The sequence below is a fragment of the Prinia subflava genome, chromosome 5 (assembly GCF_021018805.1).
Source record: "Prinia subflava isolate CZ2003 ecotype Zambia chromosome 5, Cam_Psub_1.2, whole genome shotgun sequence".
NCBI lineage: Eukaryota > Metazoa > Chordata > Aves > Passeriformes > Cisticolidae > Prinia > Prinia subflava.
In genome coordinates, this window is record NC_086251.1 from 39,499,158 (window position 1) to 39,517,314 (window position 18,157).

At 38.4% G+C, this 18,157-nt stretch overlaps 1 protein-coding gene across 11 annotated transcripts in view; it reads left to right on the forward strand.

Moving 5' to 3' along the window:
* The window catches only part of MIPOL1 (mirror-image polydactyly 1), a 186,439-nt gene extending 171,116 nt beyond the window's left edge, over window positions 1–15,323 (forward strand). For all 11 annotated transcript variants that reach the window (XM_063398938.1, XM_063398934.1, XM_063398930.1 and 8 more), the window contains one exon: window positions 12,668–15,323. In XM_063398938.1, the coding sequence (XP_063255008.1) occupies window positions 12,668–12,734 (67 nt within the window). In that variant the 3' untranslated portion in view covers window positions 12,735–15,323. The remainder of the gene's footprint in view (window positions 1–12,667) is intronic.
* The last annotated feature ends 2,834 nt before the right edge of the window (window positions 15,324–18,157 follow it).

Sequence of the window (18,157 nt, forward strand, 5' to 3'; positions counted from 1 at the left end):
GAGTCTTGTAGAGATACTTGTTTGTTGTAATAAAAAAATTTGAGTAAGCCAATGAGGTTATGTGCAGCCTCAGAGAAATTCAACATATAGACAGAAATCAATTTTCTGGGTGTGAAGGAAATAAAATATTGAACTAATATTCAAATCTAAGGTGAACTGAACAAATTCAGTCATCGTTGGCATATTCTCTGGACTGCTGTCATTACACATTTCTGTATCATTATACAGATCTTTTTTCCCTTGGTAAAGCTAACATATTATTCATACTGTACAAAAGGAAATATATAAGTTTTGGAAAGCTGGAATGAAATGTATTTTCCTTATTGGATTAACTTTATTAAATTACACCAGTTTTTTATTTGGTCACTTCATGTTGCAGTCCAGCTAAAAATTTGCAGAATGGGATGGAGGGAGTGCCTTGTAACTCAGTACCACTAATACTGGTAGCTTTTCAGCCCAAAGAAGCACTTTAGATAAGCACTTGGGTTAGAAGGACTTGGATAAGCATAAGCAGAAAACTTTTAACTAAAAAAATTGTAGAACAATTGGCTTTGTTTTTTCTGCCTGGGTTCTGAGAGACCCAAATGGAGGAGCACATGCTGAGGCAGAGTGAGGCACGCTGCTTTCAGAGATCCATGCAGAGCAGTGACATTTCTTTCAAAAGTGTCCTTGGCATCTGCCCCCATCCCACCCTTAGTTTTCTAAGCAGCTGTTTGGGAGCAGGGATTCTCCTACAGGGTGTGACAGAATGGATCTGAGTTTTCTCCTCCTTCTGTGGAGATCCTGATTCAGATTTCCTGTACCTTAAAGGGATGTTTTAGCCACACAGGTCTGCTCTGGAGGCTCCCTGTTCCTTGCTTGAAGTAGTACTGTGTAGCAGAAAATACGGCAGGCTGCTTGGATCAGAGAGGAGCAAATAGTCTACTCAGCTCTGAGAAACAAGATTTGTTTCTGATACTTACCTTTAGTGCTTTTTCTCAGTTTTATCCAATGCCTCTTGAACATAAATACAAAACCAATATCAGAACTTCCATCTCCCATTTTCCAGGTGGGCACCCTTGATCACCACCCACAGAATCCCATCTTCTAGGTCTTCATATGTTTCTTCTGTAGAAATTCACAGCTTCAAAAAGAAAAGTGTAGAAGCATCTTCAACCTTGGTGTGTATTGCTCTCCTGAGAAGTGGCAGATGTGGGTTAAAACCAGGTTTTCCTTAGCTTTGCTGAATGCTCTAAATGAAAGTATTATTTTTTATGCTTGTCTTGAAAAGGAGAGGTGGTAGCACTGCTGTTATCTTTATCACCTTGAAAGGAGCTTGTGGCCTTAGTTTTAGAGAAGTTAGCTTGAAGACTTCTGGACAGCCTGGAGCAAGACACTAAAAGCAAGGGACTGCACTTAATAGAGCAGGTTCTGGCATCACTACTGAAAATCTCACGGAAAGTTATGTGATATTGCCAGAGCAGATTATGGGATATCCTTCTCCTGGATATTTTGGGTGTCATAAATTATACCGAGGCCTGTAGCATGTGACAGTTTATGAGCAGTACTGGTATTATGCTCAGTGGTGCACTTAACAGAATGACAAAAAAAAAAAAAATCCCAGTCAAAGGGAATGACAGGTATGCCTTTTGTGCATTCCTTGCACAGCTAAGATATCCATTGGCTGCAGGGAGTTTCACATGGATGAAGAATGCAAAACTGCACATACAGTCAAAGTCAAGTATTTATTTTGTTTTTGTAGCTGTGGTTTACTTTTACTTAACCTCTGTACATTGTGGATTGCAGTGCAGATATTGTTTTGTTAAAGTATGGGTAGTTACAATATAAACACAAATATTTATTGTCATTTGAATATTTATCATCTCAGCCTTTCACAAAAAAAAAACAGTGCTGAAACTTCATTCTCTCAAACACTGAAATGTATTCTATGAAAGTCAAATGTTTTCAGAGTCAACATAATCACAGCATCCCAGTTTTTGACCTGTGTGTTCATTTACAGTTTACTTATAGCTGCTTCAGAGAGATGGAAGTTTGTAGATTACAACGTGGCTTTATTGATTTATCAGTAGCAAAATACACTAAGTATACACTCAGTAAACTGGATCGGCTAGCTCTTGGGCTTGTATTGTATAATATCAGCTTGTTGTGGAATACTTCAGAACAAAATCAGAATGTTGGCATAGTTAACTTCGGTGGTGTAAACCAGACTTGCAAAGACTAATATTTAGTAAGACCAATAACACAAACAAATTAGATTTTGAAGTTGTTTGCCCAATTGGAAGAAGCATGCTGACACAGTATTTGTAAGCTTATAGTTAACTATTCTATGACAAATTATTAAATAACTTTGAACAGCAGATTGAGTGCTCCTTGAAAAATAGCAAGAAAACTTTTTCTCAGGCTTGCTTTTTTTTTTTTCCAAGATGATAAAAAGAGTGTCACAGCAAATACTCATTTACTTTAATATTTTATATCCAAATAAAATAAGTCCATGGCATTTACATTGCCGTTACTAAATAGTATTTGGTTTGTTTGCAAGAGTCATTTATTTGTGGCTTGGCTGAAGGAATAAAAATAAATTTGCGGTTCTTTCTGTTAATACTCATACTGTTTCTTAACATATGCAAAAGATTGAATACTGTAAATGTATATGCAGAAGCTCAGAAAGAAAGCTCAGACTTTCTGAAGCTTCTGAATTACGTATAACCTTTTAAAGAATTGCTGGGACAGTTCTTTACAACAACAAAAAGAAATAACTGACTAAGCCAACAAAGTATTTTATTTTAAGCAAACTTGAAATATTTTTAATTTTTCCACTGCTTAAAATTAAGTATACCTTTACTAAACCAGGGGCTAGTTATCTGAGAAAAAAATTACAGTTTGCTTTTCTGAACTACTACTGAGCCATTAATTAATAGTCAGATTTTTCCATAAGGCTTTTTTTTAACAAGATTTTGTAGAAGGGCAGCATCAACTGTATTTATGAGACCTAACAACAGCTTTAACCCCATAATGGCCACTGTTGTTTTACTGGCAAGTTGCTCGACTTTCCTATTTTACATTTATGCTTTGATGTGGGTATAATGATATAGATCCAAACACTGAGCTGTTGGAGGCATAAATCTTGAGGACAAAATTTTATCATTTTAGCTTCAGATCATGGAATTCTTGCCCACAGAAAGTATTGGAATGCAGCCTTTGAATGAAAGACGCTGCAGGTATTGTGTCTTGTGCAGATATTGAAATGTATACAATAAAATGATTTTATTTAGCAATTTATTTTGTGCTTCATCATATATGCATTTCTGTAATTTCTATTTTTTATAAAATCTTTGATAAAATCTTTAATAAAATAATCATAAATTATTTAAAGGATATAACATATGCACATCAGATAAAAGGGATATCTCAGTGGTGCCCTCAACACAAAAGATATTTTATAGATTTTACTCTATGCTTTTGAAGAGTTTTGTAACTCTTTCTGTAAAGCCAAATTTTTATACTTTCATCAACAGAAATTAGAAGGTTTTTCTCCTACAATCAGTCCCACTCATGTCATCACCAGGCCGAATTGTCAACAGGGGAAACAGTAGGAGGAAGAGAGAATGTTTTGTCCATGGATTTTTTGTTAGTTTTTGAGGAAAGACTGCCCTTTTTTCCTAGAAATATTTTTCAGAAGTATGACCAAGTGTGAGTTGTCCTGAAACCACCAGAGGGGTAGAGAGTTCACCTCCCAGTCTGAGCCCATTATGAGGGACTTACCACTAGTAAGAGCTTAGTAAAGTGCTTTCTTTTTACATCCATACCTGTTTTCATTGTTTCATTGCTACTTGATCTCTCAATGATGTGGACATCATTTCACCTTAGGCAATTTTATTGGTGATAAAATACAACAAACCTATGTAAAACCTATTTTTAGCATGGAGGGGTTTGACGATGGTTTGTAGGAAAGAATTTTCTCTCCATGAGCTCCAGATTAATTTTGGTCAAGGGGTGGAACTACCTCTCCTCCAGTGGAACAGGACTGAGAGGTGCTTAGAACCGTCACGTCTGCATTGGATTTTTTAAAATACTTGTGAAATCAAGAAAAAAGTTCACATTATCTTTCTTGTTAATGATATGAAGAGGAGTTTGCCAGAGCTGTGCTTTGATGGGATGTACCTGGGAAACAGCCTGAGTAGTTGTCATGGTTTAACCCCAGCCAGCAGCCAAGCTGCTCCCTCCCTCCCTCACCAGTGGGACTGGAAGGATAAAAGCTGGAAAACTCATGGGTTGAGATAAAGACAGCTTCATAGGAAAAGCAAAAGCTGCAGATGCAGGTAAAACAAAACAAGGAATCAATACAGTGCTTTCCATGGCAGGCAGGTGTTCAGCCATCTCCAGGAGAGCAGGGCCCCATCACACAGAACACCTACTTGGGAACACAAACTCCATCAGTCTGAATATCCCCCCTTCCGCCTCCTTCCTACTCCCTTTTATACTGAGCACAATGCCATGTGGTCTGGAATATCCCTTTGGTCAGTTTGGATCACCTGTCCCAGCTGTGTCTCCTCCAGGTACCTCAAGCCCCTTTGCCAGCATGGCAGTACTCAAAGCAGAAAAGGCCTTGGCTCTGTATAATCCCTGTTCAGAAGTAACAAAACCTCTATATTATGAACCCTGTGTTCAGCACAAATCCAGAACACAGGCCCGTACCAGCCAGAAGAAAATTACCCCAGCCAAAACCAGCACCATAGTAGACCAGTATGTGCAATTGTACAAACTCATTGTAGACAGGACTTTACCAGAACATGTCTGAAGGAGGTGAGACTTGCTTGGAATAGGCAGATAAGAGGTTCAGATTTGACTTTACAAGTCTAACGTGCAGAAAGGTGTAATGTGTTGGTTTCAGATTGATACTTGCAACTTTTAGAGCCTCTTAATAATCCCATTCTCTGCACATCTGTAAATAAATCCTAAGTGTTCATTTTGAGCAAATTTGAAACTGTTTGTTTTTGATAATAATTTGTCATATTGCTTTTAAATTTTCCTGAAGACGGATTTAGAACAAACCAAAATTCGCTATAAAGGAGGTCCTTTTTTCACCTCCTGAAATACATTTCTGTTGAATATAGTATAAGAAAACTGGCAAGCTGTTCCCAGACACGGTTCAGAGCCCAAACTGAGAAGCTGAGAGAAAAAGGCTCTCTGTTCAGCAATTTTAGGCTCTAATGCAGTGGGATACTTCTTTAATATTGTTGTTGTTGTTGTTGTTGTTGCTGTTGTTGTTGTTGTTGTTGTGTTTGTGCACATGAGGAACCCACACCTGAGACTGTATTGCTCTCAAGAATGTGAGGAACAGTTCAGAGACACAATAAGATCTCCTGTGATTCATAGCACTCTAATGATACCAAACATCATTACCAAGGGGCAGGACTAGTGTTCATCAGGAGTTTTCAGGAATTAATATTTTTCCCTCTTCAAAAGAATAAAAGTAAATAAATGTGAATGTAAAATGGCAGAATACTTTCTGTGGGGAAGACATAAGCTAAAACTGTTAGTTTTCCATAAGCAGCAACACAGATTGTCAGGAAGTATTTGGCAAGAAAATCCGGGAGACCCTTGCCTATTCATACCAGCACAAACTTCATGGAAATGTGAGGGTACACTGTAAAGAGAAGGTTCCCATGTCAAGATTTCTCCTAAGAAAAGAGATCAGCTGTGACATCAAATGTGTGGAAACAGTACTTGTCAGTGCTAAAAGTAATTCAAGCTTATGGAAGAAGGTATAGAAAAGGTTTTTCTGGCACAAATATAAGTAGTAAATTTTGCATAAAATTTCCATATAAACTGTTGGATTCAAGCTAGAGTAATAAGGGAAATTTGGAGACTTGATTAAATAATCTGATGTGTGTCATTTGACTTTAAATATGCCAATATATCTTCTATTTCAACTATTGTTATTTTTTATGTCTAATATCAGCCGCATGCCAAGATGTGAATGGTCCATCCAATAGTAAGAGCCTGATCTTTATGATATGTTGTAGATTTCAATGTACTGAAAAACAGTTGAGTTGTTTCAGGGTTTATTTTTCTTTCTCAGAAGCTCATTTATTTTTGGGCAATCATTGTATGCTGGTCTGAGCAAGCATTTGAAAGTAAAGGGGTGATACTTTTCACAAGGTGGCATTAAATCCATAGAAGCCAGGTCCTGATTTTGTATTATCCTGTAATGTGTAACAATCTACATCAATGCAAAGTAGGGTGAAATGCTGTCAAAATAGACCAACTGTGTTTACTGCTCACTTCTCCTGCTGCTAGTGATGGCACAAGGTGAATAGTAATGGTGAGCTAGCCCTAATCTTCCAAACAGAAGGTAGAGGGCAAACAGTTTGACAAGATTAGTTATTGTGGACCACAGATAAAGGCTTAATATTTTAGCCAAGGCCTGTGTAAGCCAGGTTTATTTTGAAATATGTCTGCTGTCAAGAGCCCAACTGGCTGTATTTGCTTCTAAGTTTAATCATATACAGAATTACTCTTTTGGGCTGAGAAGATGCTGAAAGGGATTTAATAGGAATGCTTGTTTGGTGACAGTGCTTTTCAGAGGCAGAATGGTTTGCCCTGCCAAATGTAAGGTCTGTACATTTAATGGAACATACTTTTTGGAGTGACATTACGGTGTTGGGCAGGCAGGAATTGGCGGCAGTGTCTGTAGTGATTACATTCAACCCTGTGCTCTACCATGGTTTAGAGCTCACTGATGCTGCTAAATCAGTCTCTAAGACATATGTTTTAAGACCAGAAAGAACCAATAATATCAGCCAGTCTAGCCACCTGTCTGCCAGAGGGTACTGAATTATACTCAGCATCAGGTTCAAAACATGACTGAACCTCAGTGTGGCCTTTAGAAAGACACCCTGACTCTGATCCAAAAAATGCAGAGGGAACTTCGTTAAGAAGAGAGAGGCAGCCTGTGCATTGGAACCACTTGTGGTCTTTATCACTATGATAGTTTATGAAGGAATTGTTACAGACCATTGAATTCAATGGGCAGTGATTTTTTACTGAAATGATAAAAAAATATTGTTAAAAAGGCAGGCTTTTGAGGTGGCAAAAATAATACCTGAATTGAGGAATAAGGAAAATTAAAAATCCACTGAATCAGCCACGAGTAAGAGGGTGATGACTGTATACCATGATAGATATACCATGATCTATCTTCACTGATGAATATTTAAGTATTTTATTCAATCAAAGAAGCCTCAAATTTTGAAACTGAGAACAAGCCACCCCAACACCCAGTGTTAACACAGTGATATTCCCTTGAGAGGGAAGCAGCTGGGGTCCAGTTCCCTCCTGCAGATAATAGAGCTGAACCAGTTTGCTCCAGCCTCCTGAGTAAATGATCCTATCCAAGTGACTGGTTTCTGGGCAAGACCAGTATTACAGCAGCCTCTCTTCTCTGTGTCATTTGTTTCCTTGAATTCACAGAAAACGCCTGAAAACAAGTCTGCCATTTAGAATTTTATGAAATTTATCCAAGAGGAAAACAGAAGGAAAGGAGAGGGAAAGGAAGTGAGTTAATTTATTCTAAATGAAATTAAGTGGATTTGTTTGTATGACCATTCACAAACAATGATTCACTGACCTCTGCCGCTATACTGTTTGCAGTGCTTTTGTCCAATGCATTTTATTTATCTAATATATTTTCAAAAGCTTGGTTTCTAAAGGGAATTAGTGTCAGCAAAACACATTCCACAAGAAGCCAGAAATCATGCAAGTAAGGCCATCTTCATAGCCTAAGCCTAATCTTATCTACTGGAAAGATAACCAAGGGTTATAGCTTAGGTTTATAAGCCTTTATATAGCATTTCAAAATCCAGGATGATTTTGTTTTTATCACTTAACTCCTCCATTTGGAGGTAGAAACCATTGTTTTTGACTAGTCTATCTATTACTTTGCAGATTAGGACATGGGCTACTTGAAGGATGCCTTTTCTGTCAGTTGGGTGTCCATTCTGTCTGTTTGTGGGGCATGATTCCTGGGAGGGTCACTCCGTGATGTACAACTGTCGTATTCAGAACTCGGGAGTAAAGGCCGCTGTTGTCTTTGGGGTGAGTTCCTGTGGCCAGAGATGGACAAGTGTGGAAAGGATGTGCCAACCTGCGTGGATTTATTATTTTATTTGCAGAGTTTTTACTGGTCCCAAGCTATAGGTTGGAGCTAGACGTCTTTGGCAGAGTATGTGAAAGAGGGAAGCAAGCCAAAAATGTGCCTGAGAGTGAGCAGCAGAGAGTATAGGTGACATACTTGCACTGATGTGTTCGTTTTCTGGGCTTCCAGAGCAAACTTCTCTGTCAGTTAGGATTTTAAGTCTGCTTTATAGAGACTAAGTCTAAAACCAAAATTGTTTTGACTAACAGGAGTAAAGCTTTGCTAAAAGTCAGAGCAGATTGTCAAGCAATTCGGGATCTGTGTAAGAACACTCCACATACGCTCCATCCAGGCATTGACAGCTGTGTGCATGGGTGACAAGGGAACACAGCTGGAAATAACTGGAAGTTGAGAATGGTTGAGAATTTGTCTTGGGGAAGACTCACCTAGTAATGATCGCGTTCAGGTTGCTTTCCTCTAAAGATAAGGATCTTCTTAAAGCTTAACAACAAGTTTAAAAGGACATAATGAAACCTGTATCACAGCAGCAAGCCCCTTATCGAATTCTTTTTATTTCTGTATAGAATACAGATTCAACTGCTTAATTCCAAATTTGGAGGAAGCATTAAGCCACCGAAATTCAAGACTCTTAACAGTGTGTCTTTTGCTAACTAAGAATAATGATAGACTGGGTGTCCCTTTCCTAAATTGTGCGTTTTATTTAATTTTTCAATTTCATGAGATATTACAGAAGTATGTAGTGTAGATAAAGAATATTTCTAGCCATCATCTTTGTGCTTTTCATCAATGCAAATTTCATCTATCATAAAAAGTACTAGACATTTTTACTTTTCACTTTTGGATATATGTAAATCAGTAGAAATAAAACCAAAGTTGTACCTATCCATCTGAATCCATAGTTTTTTCCCTGTATTTTATATGTCATTTTGTACTCACTTTGCATGCCTGCATACAGTGATTTTATAAATAATGCTGATGTGGCATTTGTTGAGAGAATTTATTTGTTAAGGGACAGATTTTCTAGAAGTATTTGAAGAACTGAGAAGTAATGAAGATCATCTACTGCAGTTTTCAAAAATTTCTAAGGAAGAAATTAAAATCTGCAAGAATGGTGAGTAAGCCCTTAGGAGGCTTTGTAAAGCATTCCAAAAGGTGTGTGTCTGTTCTTGCACATTTGGACCCTCAGCACTACAACAGAATGGCTGACCCACCACATTATTCTTCTGTCTGATCTAAAATACGAACTCCAATACTTTCTTCTTAAATGACTTATGCAGTTGCTTCATGAGATGCAAATTCAGTGAGTGTCCTTCCTTATGTCTCAGGAGAAAGTGCCATTTTGCACATTTATCCTATGAAGACTCTTCACAAGCAAAAAGATAAATGTCATTTGTTAGCATGTTAGGATTTCCTAGAATTTTTCTTAGAATACAATCAAATGTAGTCAAAAGTGCTGCTTTCAGTTAAGTAAAATTTGGTGAAATTACATGAAATTACATGAATTACATTACAGTACATGGTGAATAACATAAAGTTGCTTTCTTCATGTCCTCATGTCTTCCATATTTTGAATAAAACCCTGCAAACATTGAGACTAGTTCCCAGCACCTTCCATTCTTCTGATTGATTTACCTTTGATCTTGAGGTATAAAACTGTTATTGCAGTTTTCCACATTAAAATGCTCAGTCTCCAGAGGGAGCTGCCTGGGTGTCCCCCTGGGCTGGGGCACAAAGCCTTCTCGACAAGGCTGGCTCTGCCACCCTCACCCCTCGCAGGTAGCACCTCACTGGCACCAAGGGCCTTTTCAGCTGCCTTTTTTACTACTGACAAAGAGAATGTTGCTTAGTGTGAGTTGGGATGACAGAGTTGGGCCCTTGCTGAACAAAGAGTCCAGGATTATCATTCCAAAAAGCCCCCTGAGGCCTGTATCAAGAGTTATTAACCACTGATTCAGTGCATAGCATTATTTTGTAGGCTTAAGTGGGATTTCAGTGGTATATTGGGTCTTGTGCCTATATAGGGGTAATTTTGCCCTCTGTTATTTTATCTTATAAATAGCTGTTACAATTCCTCTTTTACGTTGTTGCTTAAATCTCTTTCAAAGGTACAATATCTTAATCTACTGCTACCTTTTTTTTCCCTTCTGATAAAGAATAAATAAATTTGAGAATGCATGTATGACTGAAACAAAGAGCAGATAAGCTCTGCATGGTTTGTATTTGGTGAGGAATACCTCATTTTGATGATTTCAGTCATCATTCATTTGAAAAGCAGAAACGATGATTGTTAAGCCTCATTATTTTCAATGAAGCCTGACAGTTTCAAGGTTAAACAGAAGACAGCTACTTTCATCCCAGTGGTAATTCTCTTCAAACATGGGCAGCTCTTCGCTGACTTGTTCTGCTCTGATGTGCAGTGCCATTGCTTGGTCAGAGAGTGGTGCACATCTAAACTCGGTTGTAGGACAGTGTGTAAGCTGTGACATCCCACATGTGTTTCCCCAAAAGGAGCCTCAATTACTGAAGTCATTCCCCCCCCTCCCACCTTGTATAAGCCACACAATATTTCTTTTTAACTGAACAGTGATTTAAATAAGCCATGATCTCCGATTTTACGGGTTTTATGCTGTCTCCCAGAAAAACAATTTTCAGCCCAAACCTCCTGTTTGTCCAAACAGTTTGAAATGTTTCTCCAGTGCTTTAATGTCTCTGAAGTGCATTAGAGAGGGTGCTAGTGTGAAAGAGACCTCCAGCAAGAGTTAAAATGGCTGAGAAAGCTGCTGTGCTTCTGAATACACATGCTGTTGAAATAGGACTAATCTGAAATTGCACATGGACTGACAACTGGGAACAGGGAAACTTCCCAATAAGAGAGGCTGACAAAACTGATCAATCAGTTAAAATCCTGAGTTAAAATCCTTAGAACTCAGAAAACATTGATGTATCCATGTGAGAACACTTCCAGGAGCAAATAACTTGTGAAATCCCTGACTTTATACTTGCATGGACTGACGGCGCTTGTTATTTTGCAAAACTGGGGGAAATGCACTAGTTGGTTAAGAAGGAAAAGTGACTACTGGAAAACTGAAGGGACAGGAGCAATTTTTTTACCTCTGCATTCATTCCCTCAGAGTCCCTGTGGAACAGCTAGAATGAGTTGAACTTTCCACATACTTTTCCTGGTGTCTGATGATTACATTTGGGTGGTGAATTCTTAATCTCATTTCAGGAATTAAGTCACCAGGTGAGTACAATGAGAGGTGTAGCTTCATCGTGCTTGGTGGTTCCTGGAAAACAAGAGTGTTTCAATACGTACCAAGCACATTAGTCATGACTTGTGGCAGTAAATCCATGTTGACTAGTTTACATGCACTGAAGTTACTAATGCATTCATGAGATAAAATGCATTTTGCAATTCTGATAAAGCTGTGTTATTTTTATTTCCTATCTGCATTTCTCATGTTGTATAATTTTTTTTTTAATTGTCTTTCCACATAAGAAAAAAATGGTCAACGTTGTAACAATGAATACAGCTATTTGAACCTGCAGCTCTGTTTATCCATTGTGGAAGCTGTGTGTATAAGATTCTGAACATGGCTCTGAAAGTGTTCTGTTACACAGTGTCTGCTTTGATACACATAGTTTATTTGTGGGAGAGCTTTCATTGAAGGATACCATAAAATACAGATAAATTGAAGAAATAGCTTGAATGTATGATCTCTGGAATGCTAAAGATAAATGTGTGTAGATGCAAAAGAAGAACAAATTTAGTCCTTTGCACTTGTCTACATACTTTAACAAATAAAAGATCAAATTAAGACAGTGAGATTCTTATCATGTTTATAGTGCCTGTGCCTTAAAACTAAGAGGATTGGGCAGCTCTCTGTCCTACTTATTTAGACTGTTAATTTTTTTGTAGTTTTATTGACACAAGAATCACATGAGCCACCTTCAAAATATCATCATCCACATCCTCAGAAACTCGGTTTGTTGAGTATTTTGAAAAAGTTTTTACATAAAATACATTGGCTTTTAGTCATAAATTTATAAACTGGATGGTAAAAGTATCTGTTGGATAATGAGCAAGATATTTTTTTAGGGGGAAACAATAGTTAAATGCTGCATTTAACAAGAGGACAGCTCGTATTTTTAAAAGGGTAAAAATTAATTGTTGTGCTTACACCAAAGTGTATATGTACCACAGGATTGCTGCACAGGGTTTTGTGTTAATGCCATACAGGGACCCCAGATACTGCACGCACTACAAAGGAAAGAGAGTTGATATATATCACTGCCTGCAGATGGGTTGGGTTGTAGGTTAAAAAGTTTTTCGCAAGTTGTCTGCATTTTCCCTTAATGTCTGTCTTTTACAGTAGTGCTTTGTTTCTGAGCGTGACCACCACCAGGACAGCTTGGTTCAGTGCAAACACTGTCTCTTTCAGCCAGAACATTCCTAACATTAGCTTCCTTTTTTTTTCTCTCCTCTCCCTCTCCCCTGCCCCCTCTCAGGTTGGAAAGGCTGGTGGACGTCCTGAGGAAGAAGGTTGGAGCAGGGACCATTAGGACCGTGATCTGATTGAAAGCTGTAGTCTAAGGAAGCTTTCACATCTGGTGACCAGGCTGCTTCATTCAGCACTGTGTAAACACTGAAGCCTTAACTTAGCAAACAGTTGTTAGAAGTGGGACACTCCAGCGACATTCCAAGCTGAGATAAAATCAAATCATAAATGTTTAACTACTTTGCTGCTGAGTTCTGTGATTTGTTAAAATGTTTCACTGCAAACATGTATTTGTTTTTAACCAAATGCATTGTGGCATTGTGTATTGTGAAAAATTATGTAGATGCTTATTTTAACAGCCTGTCCTCTCAGTGTTAGTAGACTACAGTCTGCTGCAAGGCACAGCATGGTCATTTTTTTAAATACTGCAGGCTTCAGGTTCAAAATGCTGCAAAGCAGTTTCAAAAAGTAAATCTCTTATTTTATTTGTGAGACTGCAAATAGTCCAGTATTTGTATGTTAAATATATTAATTGATAAAGTAGGTTGGCATTCAAGAAATATCTCTGTCTGGTATATTGCATATTTTTTCCTCCTTACTCATAGCCCATTGAATTGCAGGTAGTAACTGTGGCTACATCAAAGGGCAGGATAAATGTATAGCTTTATACAGCAGTTGAATAGCTTCTGCTGGTACATGGCATTTTCAGAGTACATTAAAAAGAAATTTACATTTAGATTTCACTCGAAGTACAGCTTAAAAAATTGCAACATGAAAGCCTTGTGACATTGTACAGTATCTCGGACAGTGGAGAAAGTTTTCTGTATTGTTTTTAGTCACTCCTCTGTCCTTTTATATGAGGGAAAAGCTCTCAGATTTCAGAAAACACCTTATAAATTAAAAATTCACTTTTTCAGTGTTTGCCTCTTCTTATCCCCTTCCTACAAGACTCTGATTGCTCTGCAGTGCATGAGTACAATCCAGTCTGGGTTTAAGGCCAAACTGTCAATCCTCAGCTTTTTGTATTCATGAAGTGCCCTAAGACTTAAAGGCTGAAGTCCTCCTCCTTACAGGGAGGGGAGAAACTGAAAGCTGAGGTGGAAAATTTGGGGTACACAGACATTGTACACCTTACAGATACTTCAGAGTTGAACTTAGAGTTATGTTTGTGACCCAGCCATCTCCCTGTCAAGTCAGTACTCACATAATCCTGCTCAAGAAAGCAGCTGTAATCTCTGAGCACCCCAATTTCAATAAAGAATCTTAACAGCCAGCTGGGCTTTAGTATCTCCTCAGGACCAGCCAACTCAGGCAAGGTGGATGTAGCTCCTGAGGCTTCTACTTGTCTGCTTTGCTTTGTGTTTAATGTTGTTACATGATCTTACCTCTTAATGCTTGCTTGTTCAGATGTTGTCATAGTGCAGTCTATCTGGAGAAAATGAAATTTTAATTTTAGGTGTAAAGAGAGACATTTTAATATCTGTTTTTTCTTTCGAACACTTAAATGTTAAACTTTCTTCATCTGCAGACCTAAGCCCCTCCTAGTTTCAGTTGACCAAACCTAACCTCTTGCAGGGAGATAAGTAGCATCCCTCCAAGCCACATTTACCCAAGCCACTTCTAGAAACTTCTGAAGTGCTCATCTTTGACCTTTGGTCAATCCTAAGATAGCCAGTGAGTCTGGAGCCTCTCCCCCACCCCTATTCAGTGGGAAGAAATTTTAATGCTTCCAAACCAGAGGATTGCCACCCCCTAGATTCCAGCCCCTTCCCCATCTCCCACGTGCTGCTGTTCAGCTTTTGGATGACTCAACAGTTCTTTGTCCTCCCGTTCTCACTGAGCTTTGTGCACAAGGTGGATGACGATCTCCTGAGCTGTCAGTGCTGTTGAACCATTTCTGCTGTAGAGAGGTAGTGAAGAAGGAATAAAGATGAATGTGTGAGGACTACCATGCTCTGCTAGACCAAATCCCAAAGACTGCCTTTGGCAATAACAAACAGCAGACACCTAGGGAAGGGTGCAAAGTCAGGCCAGCACTAGTGACCACTCCCCCAGCTGGTGTCCCAGCAATTTGTTAGTTAGAGGTTTTCTAAGCCAGAGGTGGTGTCTTTGTATTTAGCAGCATTTTTTCATGACCTGTTTTTTAACCCATTTAAATTGTTAATATCTACTTGTTCGTTTCACAAGGTCTTATGCAGTTAATGATGCATTGAGTGAAGAAATACTTCCTTTTCTGTTATGAACCAGCTCTGTTCATTTGCTGTCACCTAGTTTTTGTATGAGAGAAATGGTGAGGAACCGTTCCCTGTTCATATTGTTTCCATATCCCATGTGATTTTATGTATTTGGCATCATTTCCCCCACTTTTCTTTTCCAGAGAGAACCCCTAGTCTCATTTAAAGGAGCTGTCTCATGGTTTTAATTGGTCTTGTCATACTAACCTTTTTTTTCCAGCTCTGCGGTGTTTTTACTGAGATGCAACCAGATTTGTTCCCAGCGTTCAAAATACAGACAAAATGTGACTTTAATAGTTGTCATAATGATGTTGTCTGTTTTATTCTCTGTGCTATTTGTAACTGTTTTTAGCATTGGACTTGCTTTATGACAGATTATTTTTTGGTATTTATATTTTGTATTAAAACAGCAACTCTAGATCTCCTTCCTCAGTTGTAATGTTCAGCTCAGAGTTCATTATAACTTGTATGAAGACAGAACTTTTTTCTGAATACCTTAGCATTTATGGGTGCTGATGTCACCTGTTGTTTTAGCATTCCCTGGTGATCATGAGCTCTTATTCCATCTCTTCTCACAGCTCCTCTTTAATACTCACAACAGCAAAGTATCATCAGCATCTCCATGCTGAATATGGTGATATGAAATACTGCCATCTCCAAATTAACCCCCTCTTCAAGGTGATTTCTTAGTTAAGTTAAAGATGGCCTCTGAGACAAAGATTCCTGTAGGACAATAAGGTAGCTTTTAGTTCACTGAAAATAAGACATTGATTCTTATACATTGTTTTAATTTAACTTTGAAGTACTTATTTTTCAGTGTAAAATTATTAGTTATTGCTTGGCAGCTTTTATGAGGAAGTTGTTTGCTACTTTGAAAATGCAAGGTTACTGAATCAGGGCTTGTGCTCCATGCATGAGTGTGCTAAGTTCCTCCTTCCCCTGGGAGTGTCTAAGAGGTCCTCACCTTTCCCCAAGTATTTCTGTGTCCAAGTGAACGATCTTGTGAATGCAGGCTTCCTACAGCCAGACTGTTTGATCTCCAGCCTCCTGTGTTCGTTGGCTTTGTTTGGAAAAGTAGGATGGGCCATGCAAAAGCCATCTAGCAGGCTTGATGTCAGATACATATGATTGCAGGTAACACTTGATTCAGTAAAATTGAGTGATAGTTTTGCTCCATAATTTGCCTTTTGACACATTATATCTAAGTGAAAAAATAGTTCCTGACTCTGTCTTGTACCAATCAGCCTGGAGTTCAGTGATAATTTGAGTTAGGGTGTTTTGTCATAAATTACAAATGTGGATAAATTTATTTGAATCGTAATTAAATCAGTTGTGTTGATTTTTAAAATTCAACTGGAAATGTTTTTATTCTTTGGAAAGGACCTTGGGAAATGTACCCTGTTGAGAGTAGAAAGATTCAGAACAGTTGGGTTCACCCTCTTCCTTGCTAACAACCTGGTGTGTGGTCTTTGGCAAATTCCTTAGTGACTGTCCTTAAAGGCATGCGGTCCCTGAAGAGGTTCCTGGGCTCCTCCAGGGAGTTTGCAAATCTATGTGGTTAATGTCAATACACTTTCACTTCTTCACCTGCTGAAGTGAACAGCATAAATCACATAGCTCTGGTTGTGGAGGCCCAGCCCTTAGTGCCCGTGGCAGAACTTCTGGTCCTGTTGACCCCAGTCTAACTTTAGCCTTTCGATGTAATGAGGACAGGAAATCTGCTCTGGTCAGTAGAAATAGGTGATAGCGACAACGTGGGTTAATGGGCTTATCATATGGTTTATTCATTGAGAACTGATTGATGCCTGTGCAGAGCCCTGAAAGTGAAAAGGAGCCTGCTCCCATAGAGCAGACAAATGCAATTGTCACTTCTGTCCTAATACATGTGAGAAAGATGAGATTGCATCCGATTATGTACCAGGAGTAGCAATTCATTTCCCTCCTGATGGAAAAACAGTTCATGATGAAAGGTGTCTCACCATAGGTGATTCTTATGGTGATAGCTGTAATTACTGGTCAAATTAGGGTCCCTGCTGTCTTGAATAGAACAGAGATTCTCAGAAATGGGCTTCCCCTGTGAGATTTTGTGTTTTTCTCTTGATGATCCTGCAGCACGTTATGCATTGGGAGCCATTTCTGGTATATGTCAGAGTAAAATATGTAAATAGCATCATGTTGGCTTGGGATAAGAGCATTATTAATGCTTTTCAGCACTGTAATTATATTCCTAGTAAGCCTTCCCTAAGCCCTCACTAATTAACAATATTGTGACAAATCAACTTTAACAGAAAAGAACTGTGGACCTTTAGTCTTTTAGTACTATTTTTCATGCAGCCCACAGCTGAAAACTGGTGGCATGGCTTTCTGTACTGGTGTTGGGAAAACTGCTGATATTTGAAAAGTTCAAAGCCAGCTCAGTCTTGTTAGTGGAGTCCCGTAGCTGAAGTCTGTTTGATTCCTCTTTAAATTTATTTATAGCAAAGTAAGATTCATTGGTTAATCATTAATGTTAAGGAATATTAGAACTGATTTTTATAAATAAGATATCATAGTGAAATGGTTTAATGAGGTCAGTATATTGTCATATGCAGATTTATTTATTTGTTTATTCCAAATCAAGACCATTTTACAAGATTGACTTTGTATAAATTCATACCGGGTGATCAAGAGTTGTAACATCTTTAATCCACGTACACAAATGAATTTACTATCCAAATGTCAGGATTTCTCTGTGCCTTTATTTCCCTCAATTAGAATAAGGCTGGTGGTTTTGTTGGGTTTTCTTCTTAACTTATACCCCTGAAGATTTTCCTCCCATGCAAGAGCCAGCTGTGAGGCACATGGAATCACTGACGGGCAGTGCTGCGATCGCAGCGTTACGTGGGCTGACCCTTATCTCTGTAACATTTCACATCAGATCGGCAGAACTGGACTTTCTCTATTTGTTCTTCTCATGCATTGGGAAATAAAATGTATTCACAAGTTCAAAAAGACAAAGTAGTGTTCTCATATTAGGTCGATTACAAGTCAGCTGTTGAGCTTCAGTGTTCTAAACATTTCATTCTTCAGTTTTGTTGGGAGCCCACGTGTTCTGGGAGGCTTTTAAACAAATACTTGAAATGGTTGAAAGATTTACATTGCCAGTGCCTAGCTAAATATGTAGTCTTTAGAAAAGACATGGTTTATTTTGGCACCATTTGACAAACTCAAATATTTTAAACATTTGTTAAGTTTGAGCTTGCACATTTGAACTAAAAGTTTGCATT